This window comes from Mesoplodon bidens, assembly GCF_964165515.1.
Source record: "Mesoplodon bidens genome assembly, chromosome: 19".
NCBI classification, from domain to species: Eukaryota; Metazoa; Chordata; class Mammalia; order Artiodactyla; family Ziphiidae; genus Mesoplodon; species Mesoplodon bidens.
The window spans coordinates 8,777,620-8,792,530 of NC_138179.1; the positions used below are offsets into that span (position 1 = coordinate 8,777,620).

A 14,911-nucleotide genomic window follows, 5' to 3' on the forward strand; every position below is an offset into this window, starting at 1 on the left:
CGCGCGTCATTTAAAGATGGGCAAGGGGCTTCCCTGGTGGCGCAGTGGTTAAGAGTCCGCCTGCCAATGCAGGGGACACGTGTTCGAGCCCTGCTCCGGGAAGATCCCACATGCCGCGGAGCAACTAAGCCCGAGTGCCACGACTACTGAGCCTGCGCTCTAGAGCCCGTGAGCTACAACTACGGAGCCCGTGTGCCGCAGCTGCTGAAGCCCGCGCGCCTAGAGCCCGTGCTCTGCAACAAGAGAAGCCACCGCAGTGAGAAGCCCATGCATCGCAACAAAAAGTAGCCCCCGCTCGCCGCAACTAGAGAGAGCCCGCGCAGCAGCGAAGATCCAGTGCAGCCAAAAAAAAAAAGGGCGAAACGAAAGACCCGGTGGAGCTAGTGAGTGAAGGTGATTCTGGAAGCCTTTTCTGACTCAGGGAGCTAGTGAGTGATGGTGGTGGTGAGGTGTTCCATTTGAATGGTATGCCACTACCTGTGCTACGGCCCGTAGGTAGCTTTAATGACACTGAAACATGATTGAGGTGTGTGTAGAGGAGGGACGATGAGGTAGTCCTCTCCTCGTTGTCTTTGTCTGGAGTGATGTTTCAGGGCTAGTAGATTGCTCAAGGGCATGGGTGTCTCTGCTCTTCTTTGGGGCTTTGGAGCTCTGTTGAGCTACTGTCCTTCACAATGTGCTTTTATCACACTTTTCTCCTGTAGTTTTAAGGAAAAAGTGTTTTTATGGTCGTGAGTGGTTCGTGCCTATGAATTGTTCCCTGTTGCACTCTGGAGCCAGATACACCTGTGATCAGTTCTGGAGTTTGTTACCTGGTAGGGTGTATTTTCTTTTCTAGGTTAATAGTTACTAATGTTACTGCCTGTTTGTTTCCTACTTTATTAGGTTTCACATCCTTAGCAAGCTTCTGAGCTTCATGGCACCTATTGACCATACCACAATGAATGATGATGCCAGGTGAGTAAGAGATTAATTATATGTCTCAAATGGCTTCATGACAGCCCGATATTGACCTGTTCTATAGCCTGTCGCCCTCTCCATTTCTTCTTATCAGTGAACCATTTGTCATTGGCATCATAGCAAGGGTCCTCGTCACATCTCTTCACTCCCATCATTACTGTAAGACCAAAACAAAATTTCCGTAAATCTCAGTGCTGCCTCTGGTGGGTTTTTTGTTTGTTTTTGCTGTTTTGTTTTGTTTTTAACTTTAGCCACCTGCCTAGGACATCGGAGCTCTTCTCTAGACAGATGGGTTAGGACAGCACACACACTTGCTTCATGTGTTTGGGGGTTTTATGCATATGTTCTCCTTTTAAAAATGGGTCTAGGGCTTCCCTGGTGGCGCAGTGGTTGAGAGTCCGCCTGCCGATGCAGGGGACACGGGTTCGTGCCCCGGTCTGGGAAGATCCCACATGCCGCAGAGCGGCTGGGCCCGTGAGCCATGGCTGCTGAGCCTGCGCGTCCGGAGCCTGTGCTCTGCAAGGGGAGAGGCCACAACAGTGAGAGGCCCGCCTAGCGCAAAAAAAAAAAAAAAAAAAAAAAAAATGGGTCTAAAGATTGCTCTAGAGATGTGCATTATGTTATGTTTGTTCAGGCTGCTGTTGAGGTTTTTTTTATTTTGAGTATTTTTACAAAAGAAGTACGTGCTCATTTTACAAAGCTGAAACAAGATAGAAATGTGTACAGAAGAAAATGTATACGTGTACTCAGTTCGGAGATAACCACTTTTTAAAGAATCATTCCTTCTGTATTTATTAGTTGGCATTCTACTACATCATAATATTTTTATAATATTATTTATCTATCCATATTCCTTCTCCTTGATTTATTTAGCATTTATTTATTCATTTATATCAGTATGGATTCATGCTCTCCTATTTTATTTTATTCAGTTAATTATGATCCGTTACTGTCATTATTTATTTTGATTTAAAATTGTCTCAGGTTAATAGAAGCCCCTTCAAGCTGGCTTGCATCTTTTTGAGATGTCCCCAATTATTCCTTGAGTGCTTCCTTACCTTCCACCACAGCAAGGTGTTCTAGGCTCATCTTATATTTTCTCTGCTCCAGCCCTGGAATCAGTCTTTCTCCAAGGAGTCCTCACTCTTTTTAGTGAATTGTGGTTTTTAGAACCTAAGGTCTGGGTGCTGGGGTGCTCATTGTTCTGGGTGTCATTGTTCATAGGCTCTCTCAGCGTATAGAGATAGGAAATGTGTGTATGTACACATACCCATACATAGGAGACAACTACTTCTAGTATCTCAGAATATTTCCTTTCAGTCTTTGAGTCCCCCTTTTAGTATGTTCTTATTTTTCTTTTTATATAATTAAAATTATATTCAACAATATAGAATTATATTCTGTATTGTGATTTTTTCTTTAAATATTTTGTATACTGTGACCATTTCATGTCATTAAAATTATTCAAAGATTTAAATGACTGTGTAATATTTTTATAATATTACCTATTTAGCCATTCACTAATTGTTGGAAATTTAAATTGTTTTTAATTATCATTGTTGTAATGCTGTGGTAGACATTTTAAAACATAAGTCTTCACCAAGTGAAATTATTGGTCATAATGTAGGCACATGTGGGTTTTGCCAGCTTTATCCCTCAAGCTACATTCAACCTTTTTATTTGAGAGTATTTAGTTTGCTAATAAACCCCATCAGATTTCCCCCCTTGCTTGAAAAGTAGTAGATGTGCAAGTTTAGTTGAACATGATGATTATCAATTTTTTGTTTGCATTTGTTCAGTGCTTTGAGTACAAAATAGCTTACGAGTGGCACTGAGTCCATTTATACGCACATCTTTGTGACTTCCTATGCTCTCCTGTGCTTTGCAAATGAATGCCTTTGTCTGGCTGGGTTTTGTTTGTTTGTTTTTCCATTTATTTCTGGGTCTGATCTGTTTTTAAAAATAATAGTGAGGGACTTCCCTGGTGGTGCAGTGGTTAAGAATCCTCCTGCCCGTGCAGGGGACACAGGTTCGAGCCCTGGTCCAGGAAGATCCTACATGCCACAGAGCAACTAAGCCCGTGCACCACAGCTACTGAGCCTGTGCTCTAGAGCCCAAGAGCCACAACTGCTGAGCCCCCGCTCCACAACTACTGAAGCCTGTGAGTCCTAGAGCCCATGCGCTGCAACTACTGAGCCCACGCGCTGCAACTACTGAGCCCATGCACCACAACTACTGAAGCCCATGCCCTCTAGGGCCCACGTGCCGCAACTACTGAGCCCACGTACTGCAACTACTGAGGCCTGTGCGCCTAGAGCCCATGCTCCGCAACAAGAGAAGCCACTGAGAAGCCACCACAATGAGAAGCCCGTGCACCGCAGTGAAGAGTAGCCCCCGCTTGCTGCAACTAGAGAAAGCCCGTGTGCAGCAACGAAGACCCAGCGCAGCCAATAAATAAGTAAATAAATAAGTAAATAAATAAAAGCAAGAGAAAAAACGAATTAAAAAAATAGTAGAGTAAAATGAATGCTTCTTAGGTTCTCTGTCAGGATGACATGAAAAAATTACTTCAATAGAAAAGGAAAACTAGGCACTTGAAAACTAAAATCCATTAAGGTGACATTATTATCCCAGGCATAAAGTGAAACCTAGTTGAAGTATTGGTGGCATCTTTTGAATATAGTACTACTAGATCATGTAGAAATCGACTGTCATTCATAGCTGGGATGTTTCTTGAGTCACCTGATACCTCCGGACACTTAGTTTTCCAGAATCTTGTTTATTCACTCATAGTTTTTTAGGGTCTACTATATGCTAGACATAAAGTTTATTTGAAAACGACTTTATTATTTAGGATTATGTAGGGCTTGGTTTGCAAGAAACATAAAATATGACTACAGAGGTATAAGCAAATGGGAGTTTATTTTTCTGACAGAATAATCCTAGGGGTGGCAGGTAATTACTGCCATTGGTTTTTCCCTTCTCAGTAGTATTAAGGCCAACATACCTTGGTCTTCCCCCTGTGGTTGCAAGGTGGTTGCTGCAGCCTTAGCCATCACGTATGCATTCCAGGCAGGAAGAAGAGGAAAGGAGTGGTGTCAGCCATACTGATTTTCTTTTATCAGAATGCCCTCCAAAAACAACTTCTCATATCTCATTGGCCGTAACTCTGTTATGTTGCCACTTCAAGTAGAGCAGGCAAGGGAGGAGGGGTTGGGAATGTGTTTGCTGGGTAACAGTGTGGCATTTGGTGTTTGTGGGGGAAAAAGCTCTCCCTTGTGGACGTTGCTAATTATCAGCATTGTTCTCCAGGTGGTTTAGCCACTTTGTAACAAGGAATTTAATAAAAGTGTTACAGCTGGAGAACTGAGCATTTGTTTTTACCAAGTACACTCCCTTTGCCTTGTGTTTCTTGAGGACACAGGGGCAGACATCCACGTTACTGCTCGTGCTCCAGAGTCTGAATAGGCCAGACTAACTATAGGCAGAGTAAGTGAGTATTAGCTCTTTCTGCTTCTGGTATCAAATATTCCAGGGCCTGTAGGTAGTGTTAGGTAGTATCTTTTTTTAAAAAACTGTATCTTAAGAAGGAGGCCTTCATAGCTTGGCCTATTTTGTTTTTTGTTTAGGTAATTCCATAACTGGAAATAATCTAGCACTGTTCTATTTGGTTTCTCACTTTGTATGCCACAAAATATTGAGGAATGGGAAACTTTCATTTCAGCATCAGTGCATACTATTGATACTTTTCTCCAAGTGAATAGTTCTGGTTTTGATAAGTTACAGATATATCATTCTTTTTTATTTATTTATTTATTTAAAAAAAAATTTTTTTTTTGCGGTACGTGGGCCTCTCACTGTTGTGGCCTCTCCCGTTGCAGAGCACAGGCTCCGGACGCGCAGGCTCAGCGGCCATGGCTCACGGGCCCAGCCGCTCCGCGGCATGTGGGATCTTCCCAGACCGAGGCACGAACCCGTGTCCCCTGCATCGGCAGGCGGACTCTCACCCACTGTGCCACCAGGGTAGCCCTTTTTTTTTTTTAAATGATGCTATAGATTTATTGAAGGTAAACTTCTGGGAAAATTCAACCCATTTTTATAGTTGTATCTATGGTAGAGTAGAACAAAGTTACAGATATGTCATTCTTGGTGTGCATGTATGAACAGAGAATTCTTTATGATTTTGAAGTAGAGAAAGGCTTTGTAAGCACGACACGAAGGCCAGAAGCCACGGGGGAAGTACTGGTAGCTCTGACTACATGAGAGTCACAGTGAAAAAGATACCAGAACAAAGTTATAAGTAAATGACAAACTGAGAAGACAAAGTTCAATGTAACAGTATTGTGTAAGAATGCCATGGAAGGAGTTTTTACAGACCTCTAAGAATATCCCAATAAAAATAATGGGTAAAGCATATGTCAACAAGCAAACTTAGAAATCATAAAAGAAAAATCGAATGGCCCCAAAATATAAAGACTGTCAATCTCATTAATCAAATAAACGGATATTAAAATAATGAGATTTCATTTTTTTCTTATTGAATTGGAAAACATTAAAAGTGATAATCACTCATGTCGATGGTGTGAGGAAGCAGATGCTTTCACTTACTGTTGTTAGGAATGTAAATGGCAAAATCACTTTGGAGGGCTGTTGGGCAGTGTTTTTCAAAAATTTAAATGTAAATGTATCTGTTGACCCAGAGAAATCCACTTCTAGGAATTGACCTAAGGAGACCTAAGGAAATAGCAAGTTTGCAAATATTTTTGTATCAAGGATCTTTATTGCAACATTGTTTATAATGGGGAAAAATAAGAAACAATCCAAATGACCATCAGTAGGGAACTAGTTAAAATAAATCACAGAAAATCATTCATTGAAGTTATAAGCCACTGTTAAAGGAGGAAGTGGAGCTGTACATATTAACATAATGTTTAATGTAATAAGTAGGCTACAGAATACTATATCATAATCCTACTTCTGAGTAAATAAACATGTACGATTGAAGAAAACGTGGTGCCTTACCAAAAAAAATATTATACTGTCATGGAAAGATCTCCAGGTTATTTTGTTAACTAGAAAAAGAATCATCCATTTATGTAATACCCATTTATGTTTTTAAAGTAAATATTAAACAGCTGTATATGTATACGTATGTATGGATACGTTATACATCAATAATATTTAAAATGTTTACCTACAGGGAAGGGACTGGGAGGAGGAAAGGGCAAAGGGAGATTGTCACCTTTTTTTGTTTCTCATACTTCTTTTTCGCTCTAATTTCCTGCCATGAGGATGCATTCATATTAAGTGTCACTAAAAAAAATAAGAAGCTCTGAAACAGTGTACACCAAACTCTTCACGCGTTTATTGCTGGGCAGGGTGGAGTGGAAGACATATTTTACTTTCTAGTCTATTCTTTCTGTAGTATTTGATTTTTTTTTTTTTTTACATTTATCAACAGACTAGGACATGTTCATTGTGAAAAGTATAATATAAGGAGGAGGCGGGAAGGTCCTGATTTTCTCTGTTGAAGTATCACATAAATGAACGAGCTTCTTCCCCTTAAGCCTTCTGCCCTGTGAGCCATTTGGATAAAACTGGCTTTTGATACCCTAGTAGCTTCCGTCCCAGCCACCCCCCCCTTTGTTTTTGTTTTTTTTTTGCGGTACGTGAGCCTCTCACTGTTGTGGCCTCTCCCGTTGCGGAGCACAGGCTCCAGACGCGCAGGCTCAGCGGCCATGGCTCACGGGCCTAGCCCCTCCGCAGCATGTGGGATCTTCCCGGACCGGGGCACGAACCCGCGTCCCCTGCATCGGCAGGCGGCCTCTCAACCACTGCGCCACCAGGGAAGCCCCTCCAGCCCTTTTGATTTCTTATTCTCAGAGGCCACTCTACCTGTGGTTCCTACCATACCCAGGTCTGGAGAGAGAAGCCCTTCTCTTTAGCTGTGTCTTGGGTCCAATTTGTTGTTCCACACATGTGCCTAAGTTGGATGAATACCCAGTATTAATAAAGAGAGGAGAAGGGGGGGGAATCCCAGTATGGTTACTCATCCTTGAATCCCCCATGTCCGTTGTCCAGTTTGAGCTCAAATTTGGACTTGGTCAAATTGACTTGAGACTAGAACATAGCTCTCATGAAGGGAGAGAAAGCAGAGATGTTTCACACAGGGTATTAAAATACCCTTAGTGGAGGAAGAGGTACTATCTGTAAAAGGATCTTTAGAAAGGTAGTGGCGTCTTCCTATTTCTGCTGATACATATTCTTTTCTCATGCTAGGAAATTTTCTCTTCGAGCAATCTATTTTTTTTTTTTTTTTTTTTCTGTATGAGCAATCTATTTTTTAAAAAGTCTTTTTAAATGCAGAGTAGCCCAGTTTGCTCCTGTATTACCAGATTTCCCTTTGGGGCGTCTGTAGGTGAGCTTTGCATACTGATTTAAATGCCTTTATAGGCCCTCAGGTTTCCTTTGCTAGTGAAAGTCTCATGTGACCCCTGACACTTCTGCTGGTCCGTATTAGGAGGTAGGCAGGTGGTTTCTATTGCAGGCCTGATGAACACTCCCAGTACTGGGGGGAGGGGCGTTGGTGGTATGGTGGTTAGCATAGCTGCCTCTCAGTACTGGGAGGAAAGAAAAGAAATTCAACTTTGCCCCTGTATCATGTGTTGCGTGCGAGAGAGGGGTTACCACGCATCTAAGAAGGATCGCTGGCTTTGCTGGACCCTCAGGTACTCTTGGCACGGGGCAGCACATCTCCCAGAGCAGCTCCTGTTTGCCCTTCAGAGTCATCTGTGCGAAGAGGGCAGAAGTGTCATGTGATGCCGTAGAGGCAGAGTTATCAGTGGGCTGAGGAGGACAAAGGGCTTGATGTCTCCTTGGCAGAGAATCCCTCTAAGCGTATTGTCACCACTGAGAACAGGTCAGTGTGTTACTTGCATGATGTACAGGATTGCTGTTCACTTCTCTGACTATTGAAGTTATTCTGAGCTTATCAAGGACATTTTAGAAGCAGAGCTCACTTTACATGGTGCGAAAGCCCTGGAGTGCTGTTAGACTAGAGAGAGGGAGGGTGAAGTGAAAATGCAGGTGATCTTTTATTATGGTTCTAACAAAAGGAAGAAATTGTCGGTTGTGGAAATAATCATCTGGGGTTCTGCCTGTGTTTTTGAAAGATCCTCTGAGGCAGACTTTTAAAGAAGTTCGTTCTTTTTCGTTTGCTGAGTAGATGTAGGTCAGATAGTAAAATGCTAGTGTGACAAGTAGGAGAAGTAAATTCTGAGTAAGACTCTGAGTCAGGTGGAGATGTGTTCCTCAGAACTGGCCACCGCCCCAGATTTGGGACAGGGAATGCATGGGAACTGCTTACTCTGTCAGCGTGTGGGTTTTGTTGTCAGCACAGAACGGGTCTAAGCGTCAGCAGTCAGCCTGGTGCCTAAGAAAATTGGTGTTTGCCTTGCATTTACTTCTGCCTCAGAGAGCATTTATTACATAAACCCAGTTCTGGTACTGTTCATTGAAAGGGTAGGTTATTGTATTTTCCTAAGAAGCTTTTTTTCTTATTACAAAAATGATAGCAATATCAACATTTTGTAGGTACTCCATTCCTTTGCAAAGAACTTCAATTCTCAGTAGGAACAGCAAGAATTTTCATTTTAACCCCCACTCTCTGCCCCCAGATAAAAAACCACTTTCCCCTCTCCTTTTATAAAGCTACTGGCTTTAGCAAGAACAAGGAGAGAATCCTTTAATGATAACTGCTAAGCACCAAATACATTATTGTTTTACATCTGGAGTTTTAGAAATGTACAAATGTAATCCAGCCTTGTAAAGTGCTTTGTCAACATCACTGCCACGTTGTTCTTGAAGTGCCTCGGTACAATAGAATTTGTACAGGCAATTTATCTTCCGCGGGCCATTTTTGTGTGTGGGTCTGTACCCTAAGTATGGGCACATTCTACCACTCTCCTGATGGTGTTCTTTTCTCCCTAATTGGTAATCCAGAGGTTACTTAGACCATTTTTGATTCCCCGTTACCTACTTTACCCCCCCCTCCTTTTTTATTAGCCATAATGCACTGAATCGAGGTGAAATATTCTGATGAAGTTTGCTCAGCATTTGAGAGCCCATCAGCTAATAACCCCAGAAATACCCTCCATAGAGCATTTTTCGTTGGTTAAAAACTTGAGAGCAAGAATGGTTAAGATATAGATGTTTTCTCTGAGGCTTCTTATCTCCTAAAAAGACACAGGTTGTTCTGACAGGTGAAACAAGCCCGAGCAAATACGCAACATTGATCTAATCAGCAGGAACGAGCTCGAAACTTGGCACTGGTGCTGTCTTTCCCCAGCGTCATTAAAGGCATCCATTACTCTTTTATTAGAGGTTCCCTCTCTTCCTTATCAGATTACAGAATGAACATAACTCAGGGCAGTGATTTGATCTCTTGTTAAAGAGGATTACAGCTTTGCATTAACTCGGATTGACACAGTTTATAATTTGCTTGTTGATGCCCGGGAGGGCGGCATCACACGTTTGACCCCCCAGCAGTGCTGAAGGGAAAGGACCCCCATATATCATCATTAAAGATGGCGTCCAGCACGGAGCGAGGGGGCCTGGGGCCTTCCTCCTCCAGAAACGTCAGAAAGGACAAAGAGAACATTCTCAAGTTCAAACCTGACACTTGGGCCAGAGTTCTAAAACTGGATTGCAAAGAAAGCACTGCTCTCGTTTCTTCCATATTTCCTGTTCGCTGGTTTGCAGTCCTCACACAGTTCTGAAGAATTTGCATTCTCAAATTCAAGCCTTGGTTCCAAGCAAGTTGTAGAGAGAGAAAAGCACATTTCCTAGAAAGAGATTGTAGATGCTGAACAGATACATCTTTCCTCAGAATAGGGTTTCTTAACTATAGTGCTCATTTCTGCAGTCAAGTTCCCATCATTTCTTCAAAAGATTGTGAATCTTATTCTTCTCCCAAAGGGATATTTCACATTCATTAAAGTGAGTGTAAATGTTTCTCTTAAGGAATTATTATTTTTAAGTTTTTGTATTCTGTTATTATTGTCTTTTAAAATGTAGTATCTTGGGCTTCCCTGGTGGCGCAGTGGTTGAGAGTCTGCCTGCCAATGCAGGGGACACAGGTTCGTGCCCCGGTCCGGGAAGATCCCACATGCCGCAGAGCAGCTGGGTCCGTGAGCCATGGCCGCTGGGCCTGCGCTCCGCAACAGGAGAGGCCACAACAGTGAGAGGCCCGCGTACCGCAAAAAAAAATAAAATAAAATGTAGTATCTTATAGATACTGTATTAGTCACAGTGAAGTAACTTGGAAGGAGGTAGGCAACACCCAATGTTTTTCACCTGAATTTAGATTAGTCATCCGTTCATATTATGAATACATTGCCCACAGTGATCACTGAGCCACCTGAGCAGCCTGGGTTGCTAAGATGTGCAGATGATCTCAGTTTTTGTGTTCATCCTTTGCTCTGATTTATCCACCCTAAGTCTGCCACCCTATTTCTGATTGGCAGTGAAATGGCATGGAATGATAACTTCATATTCCACTTATTATTATTTTTTTGGATCTCAGTTCCTTGACCAGGGATTGAACTCGGGCCACGGCAGTGAAAGCCTGGAATCCTAACCACTAGGCCACCAGGGAACTCCCTCAGATTCCACTTATTGAACATTTACTGTACGTCAGACACTGTTCTAAACTCTTGATATGTATTTTCATTCGGTCCTTATAAGAAACCACTGAAGTGGTTGACATTGTCTATGTTCTATGGTAAGAATCCTGAGGCACAGAGCAATTGAGTAATTTGCCCAAGACAAACAGCAAGTTTGTAGGGGAGCTGGCTTATGCATCTGGGAGTGTGGCTCCTGACCCCTGCCCCTGTTTTCAAGAAATCAGCAAGCTTATTTATTTTATTTATTTATTTTTGGCTGTGTTGAGTCTTCGTTGCTGCACCTGGGCTTTCTCTAGTTGTGCTGAGCGGGAGCTACTCTTCGTTGTGGTGCTTCTCATTGTGGTGGCTTCTCTTGTTGCAGAGCACGGGCTCTAGGCGCGCGGGCTTCGGTAGTTGTGGCTCGCGGGCTGTAGAGTGCAGGCTCAGTAGCTGTGGAGCACGGCGCTTAGTTGTTCCGTAGCATGTGGGATCTTCCCGGACCAGGGCTTGAACCCGTGTCCCCTGCATTGGCAGGCGGATTCTTAACCACTGTGCCACCAGGGAAGCCCAAGAAGTCAGCAAGCTTTTATGAGACAGGTGCGCTGCCTGCTGTGCTAAGAGGGCAGACAGCAAGCTTTTAGAAATACGTGGGAATCCTGTGCCAAAGGGAAGCTGCCTCCCCACCCCTGGCACACATACACAGAGCCTTTCTCTCCATTAAAAACTTGCTTGCATTAAAATGGTTCTTTCTTTCTGTTATAATAAAGATGCTTTCTATATAAGAAGGTTTTACCTATTAAGCCATTCACAGTTTAGTGTGAATCACTGAATTTCCAGGCCTGCTCTTATGGTTACACCATTCTTTGATTCCAAAGACCCTAAACCTCATAATTAGCTTTGAAACCTGGTCCAGTGTATTCAGTCCATTTGCTCTTGACAGTTCTCCTTCTTCCGGATTCAGGTGCCTGTCACCTTCTTTCCTTAGAGACTACATTTTTCCCCTATAATAAAAACAAAAGGGACTTCCCTGGCAGTCCAGGGGTTAAGACTTCGCCTTCCAGTGCAGGGGATGTGGGTTCGATCCTTGGTCAGGGAGCTAAGATCCCACATTACCTCACGGCCAAAAAACCAAAACATAAATCAGAAGCAATATTGTAACAAATTCGATAAAGACTTTAAAATGGTCCATATCCAAAAAAAAAAAAAAAAAAAAATCTTGGGCTTCCCTGGTGGCACAGCAGTTAAGAATCCACCTGCCAGTGCAGGGGACACAGGTTCGAGCCCTGGTCTGGGAAGATCCCACATGCCGTGGAGCAACTAAGCCCGTGCGCCACAGCTACTGAGCCTGCTCTCTAGACCCCGCAAGCCACAACTACTGAGCCCACGCCCCTAGAGCCCATGCTCAGCAACAACAGAAGCCACCGCAATGAGAAGCCTGCACATTGCAACGAAGAGTAGCCCCTGCTCTCCGCGACTAGAGAAAGCCCGCACGCAGCAACAAAGACCCAATGCAGCCAAAAATAAACAAATAAATAAATAAATAAATAAAATTAAAAAAAAATCTTAAAAACAAAAACAGAACATTCTTATGGAAGAAAATTTGGAAAATACAGAAAGCACAAAGGAAATTCATGTTATCTGCTACTGGGAATTGAATATTATTACTACTACTAATATATTTTCTTGCAGAACTTTTTGTGTGTATATTTTATAAAGATTTATTCATATATGTTTGAATCCCTTTTTCCAGTTAGCTTTATATTATAAGCATTTTAATACCATTAAATATTTTAAAGACATCTTAATGACTTTATAATTTTCAATTATGGAATATTTATTCTTGGACGTTTAGGTTATTTCTGATTGTTTTTATTTCTCTTTAAGGAATGCTGCAGTGAACATATTTATATAGAAATCCATGTTTTAGGTTTTGCTTGTTCTTTAGAATAGGTTCTAAGGAGTAGAAGGATAATTCCTGGGTCAAAGGCAAAACCTTTAAAAAAATGTTTTTTTATTGCAGTATAGTTGTTTTACAATGTTGTGTTAGTTTCTGGTATACAGCAAAGTGATGTACTTTCAGTGGTTCGTGATAGGTTGTACTGATTTACACCGCCCCCCCCACCTGAGGCTCATGTCATTTACCTTTGCTGATATGGAGAGTTCAATAACAGTGACACTTTACTGAGGCCCTACAGTGTGCTAGGCACTGGCCTAAGTATCTAATGTTTATTTTCGCATTTAATCATAGCCTTGAAGAGTCTGTATATTTATTAATCATTTGTATTTCTGTTTTTATCCTTTGTCCCATTTTTTCTTTGGGTTTAATTTTTCTTTGCAGTTTGTGTGAATTCTACATATTATGATTATATACCATATTTCCTATTTTTTGTAGCTCTCCCCGTTTGCTCACCTGTTGGTATTAACGATCTTTATTGGTCATGTGTAAGTTTTACTTTTTATGTGATCTAATATATAACACCTTTTTCTTAGGAGTGTTTTTCATTGCTTTTATGCTTAGGCATTCCCTCCTGGATCCCAGGATGAGCTGTTCGCTGATATTTTCTCTCGCTTTTTTCTGATTTCTTACTTTTGGTCTGCTTGGAACTTTATTTTCATATATCATTCAGTGGTCTCTACTCTCCAGTCCTATGGCTTCTTTTTTTTTTTTCTTTTTTTTGCGGTACGCGGGCCTCTCCCGTTGCGGAGCGCAGGCTCCGGACATGCAGGCTCCGGACGCGCAGGCTCAGCGGCCATGGCTCACGGGCCCAGCTGCTCCGCGGTGTGTGGGATCTTCCCGGACCGGGGCACGAACCCGTATCCCCTGCATCGGCAGGCGGACTCTCAACCACTGTGCCACCAGGGAAGCCCGCTACGGCTTCTTTGTGAGCCCAGATTTTTTTTCTTCCCACATAGACTGTTAACACCAACAGCCTCTTGACCCCCCGTCTGATTTAATTAGTTCTGTGCATCATTGCCAGATTGCACCTTCCTAAAATACCACTTAGAAAATTCTTTTCCTTGTCGCCTACAGCGTAAAAGCCATACTCGAACCTGCCACTCAAGGCCTGCAGTGATTTGTCACCCTGCTACCTTTCTCTCCTCATCACCTGGTCTGGTGTGCACTTTCCTTGTGCTGTCCTGCCGGCCCCTGAGGTCCCAGGACACACTCCCTCCTCCTCCCGCTCGTGTCTCTTAATTCTGCTCACAGGAACTGGAGCATCTCCTCACCCCTGCCCTGCCTGCATCCTCTCCTGTTTCAGGGTTCGTAGTCCTTGGTACACATCAGCCTTTCCAGAGAGCCTTTAATGGTTCCCCGCCCCCGACTGAGGTGTGGCTCTTCTGTGCTTGAACCCCTGTTTTATTTGTTCCTCTCTAACAGTACTTATTACGGGTACTGTTAACCCGAAAACACTTATTCGGGTTTTTTTCTTGCTAAGAATGCTTCATTTATAAGTCAAAGTACAATAGTATGCGTATGTTTACTATAATCCTGTGTTTGGTATTATCGAGTTAGATGACTTGGAGAGATTTTAGTAAAAATGTATGGTATTATACTCATACATTTGCAATAATATATTTTGATTCCAGTTGAATCCTGCCTTACTTACTATATAGCATTTTTGTAGCAGAAGTTTTATTTGCAAAACAATTTAAGTCTCTTCCCAGTTGATGTCAGCCTTCTCTGGGCTAGAGGACTGACTCGGGGTCCTTGAGTACCTGTTCTGCCCCAGCTCACAGACAGTGTGACCTTGAAGAAATCTTGTCTCTGGGCCTTAGTTTCCTTCTTTATAAAGTGAAAATAGTCCTTCTTGCTCATTGGATTCTTGAGAATGAAATGTTCTTTGTAATTTTTTTGTTTCTGAGAAGGACTGTTTTAATGATATCTGTACAAATAGGTAAATAAACAAAATTTACATTTTCCCATGTGTACATATTATGTCATTGTCCCTTTGCCTGCAACACAGACATACCCATTTCTGTGCAAACCTGAGAAGAGTTGGCTGTAGGTCTCCTGTCTGAAGTGCCTTTAAAGGCCTTCAGCTTATGAGTCTGTTGCTTGTAAGCAATTTGCTGGTAAGATTATTTTTGCAGACAATCCCTATAAGATGAACGGACAAAGGCTTCTTGCCTCTTTTACTAAAATCTCTCCAAGTCATCTAGCTCTAATATACAGATCTTCATTGATTTACAGTGGGGTTACATCTCGATAAACCCATTGCAGATTGAAAATAGCATAAGTCGAAAATGCATTTAATACACCTCAGCTACTGACCTCACGCCAGAACCTC

General features: G+C 42.4%; 1 protein-coding gene across 2 annotated transcripts in view; it reads left to right on the forward strand.

Annotated features, from left to right (window-relative positions):
• Window positions 1–14,911, forward strand: part of AATF (apoptosis antagonizing transcription factor) — a 104,690-nt gene that overhangs the window by 78,581 nt on the left and 11,198 nt on the right. For both annotated transcript variants that reach the window (XM_081218202.1, XM_081218203.1), the window contains one exon: window positions 886–957. In XM_081218202.1, the coding sequence (XP_081074328.1) occupies window positions 886–957 (72 nt within the window). The remainder of the gene's footprint in view (window positions 1–885; window positions 958–14,911) is intronic.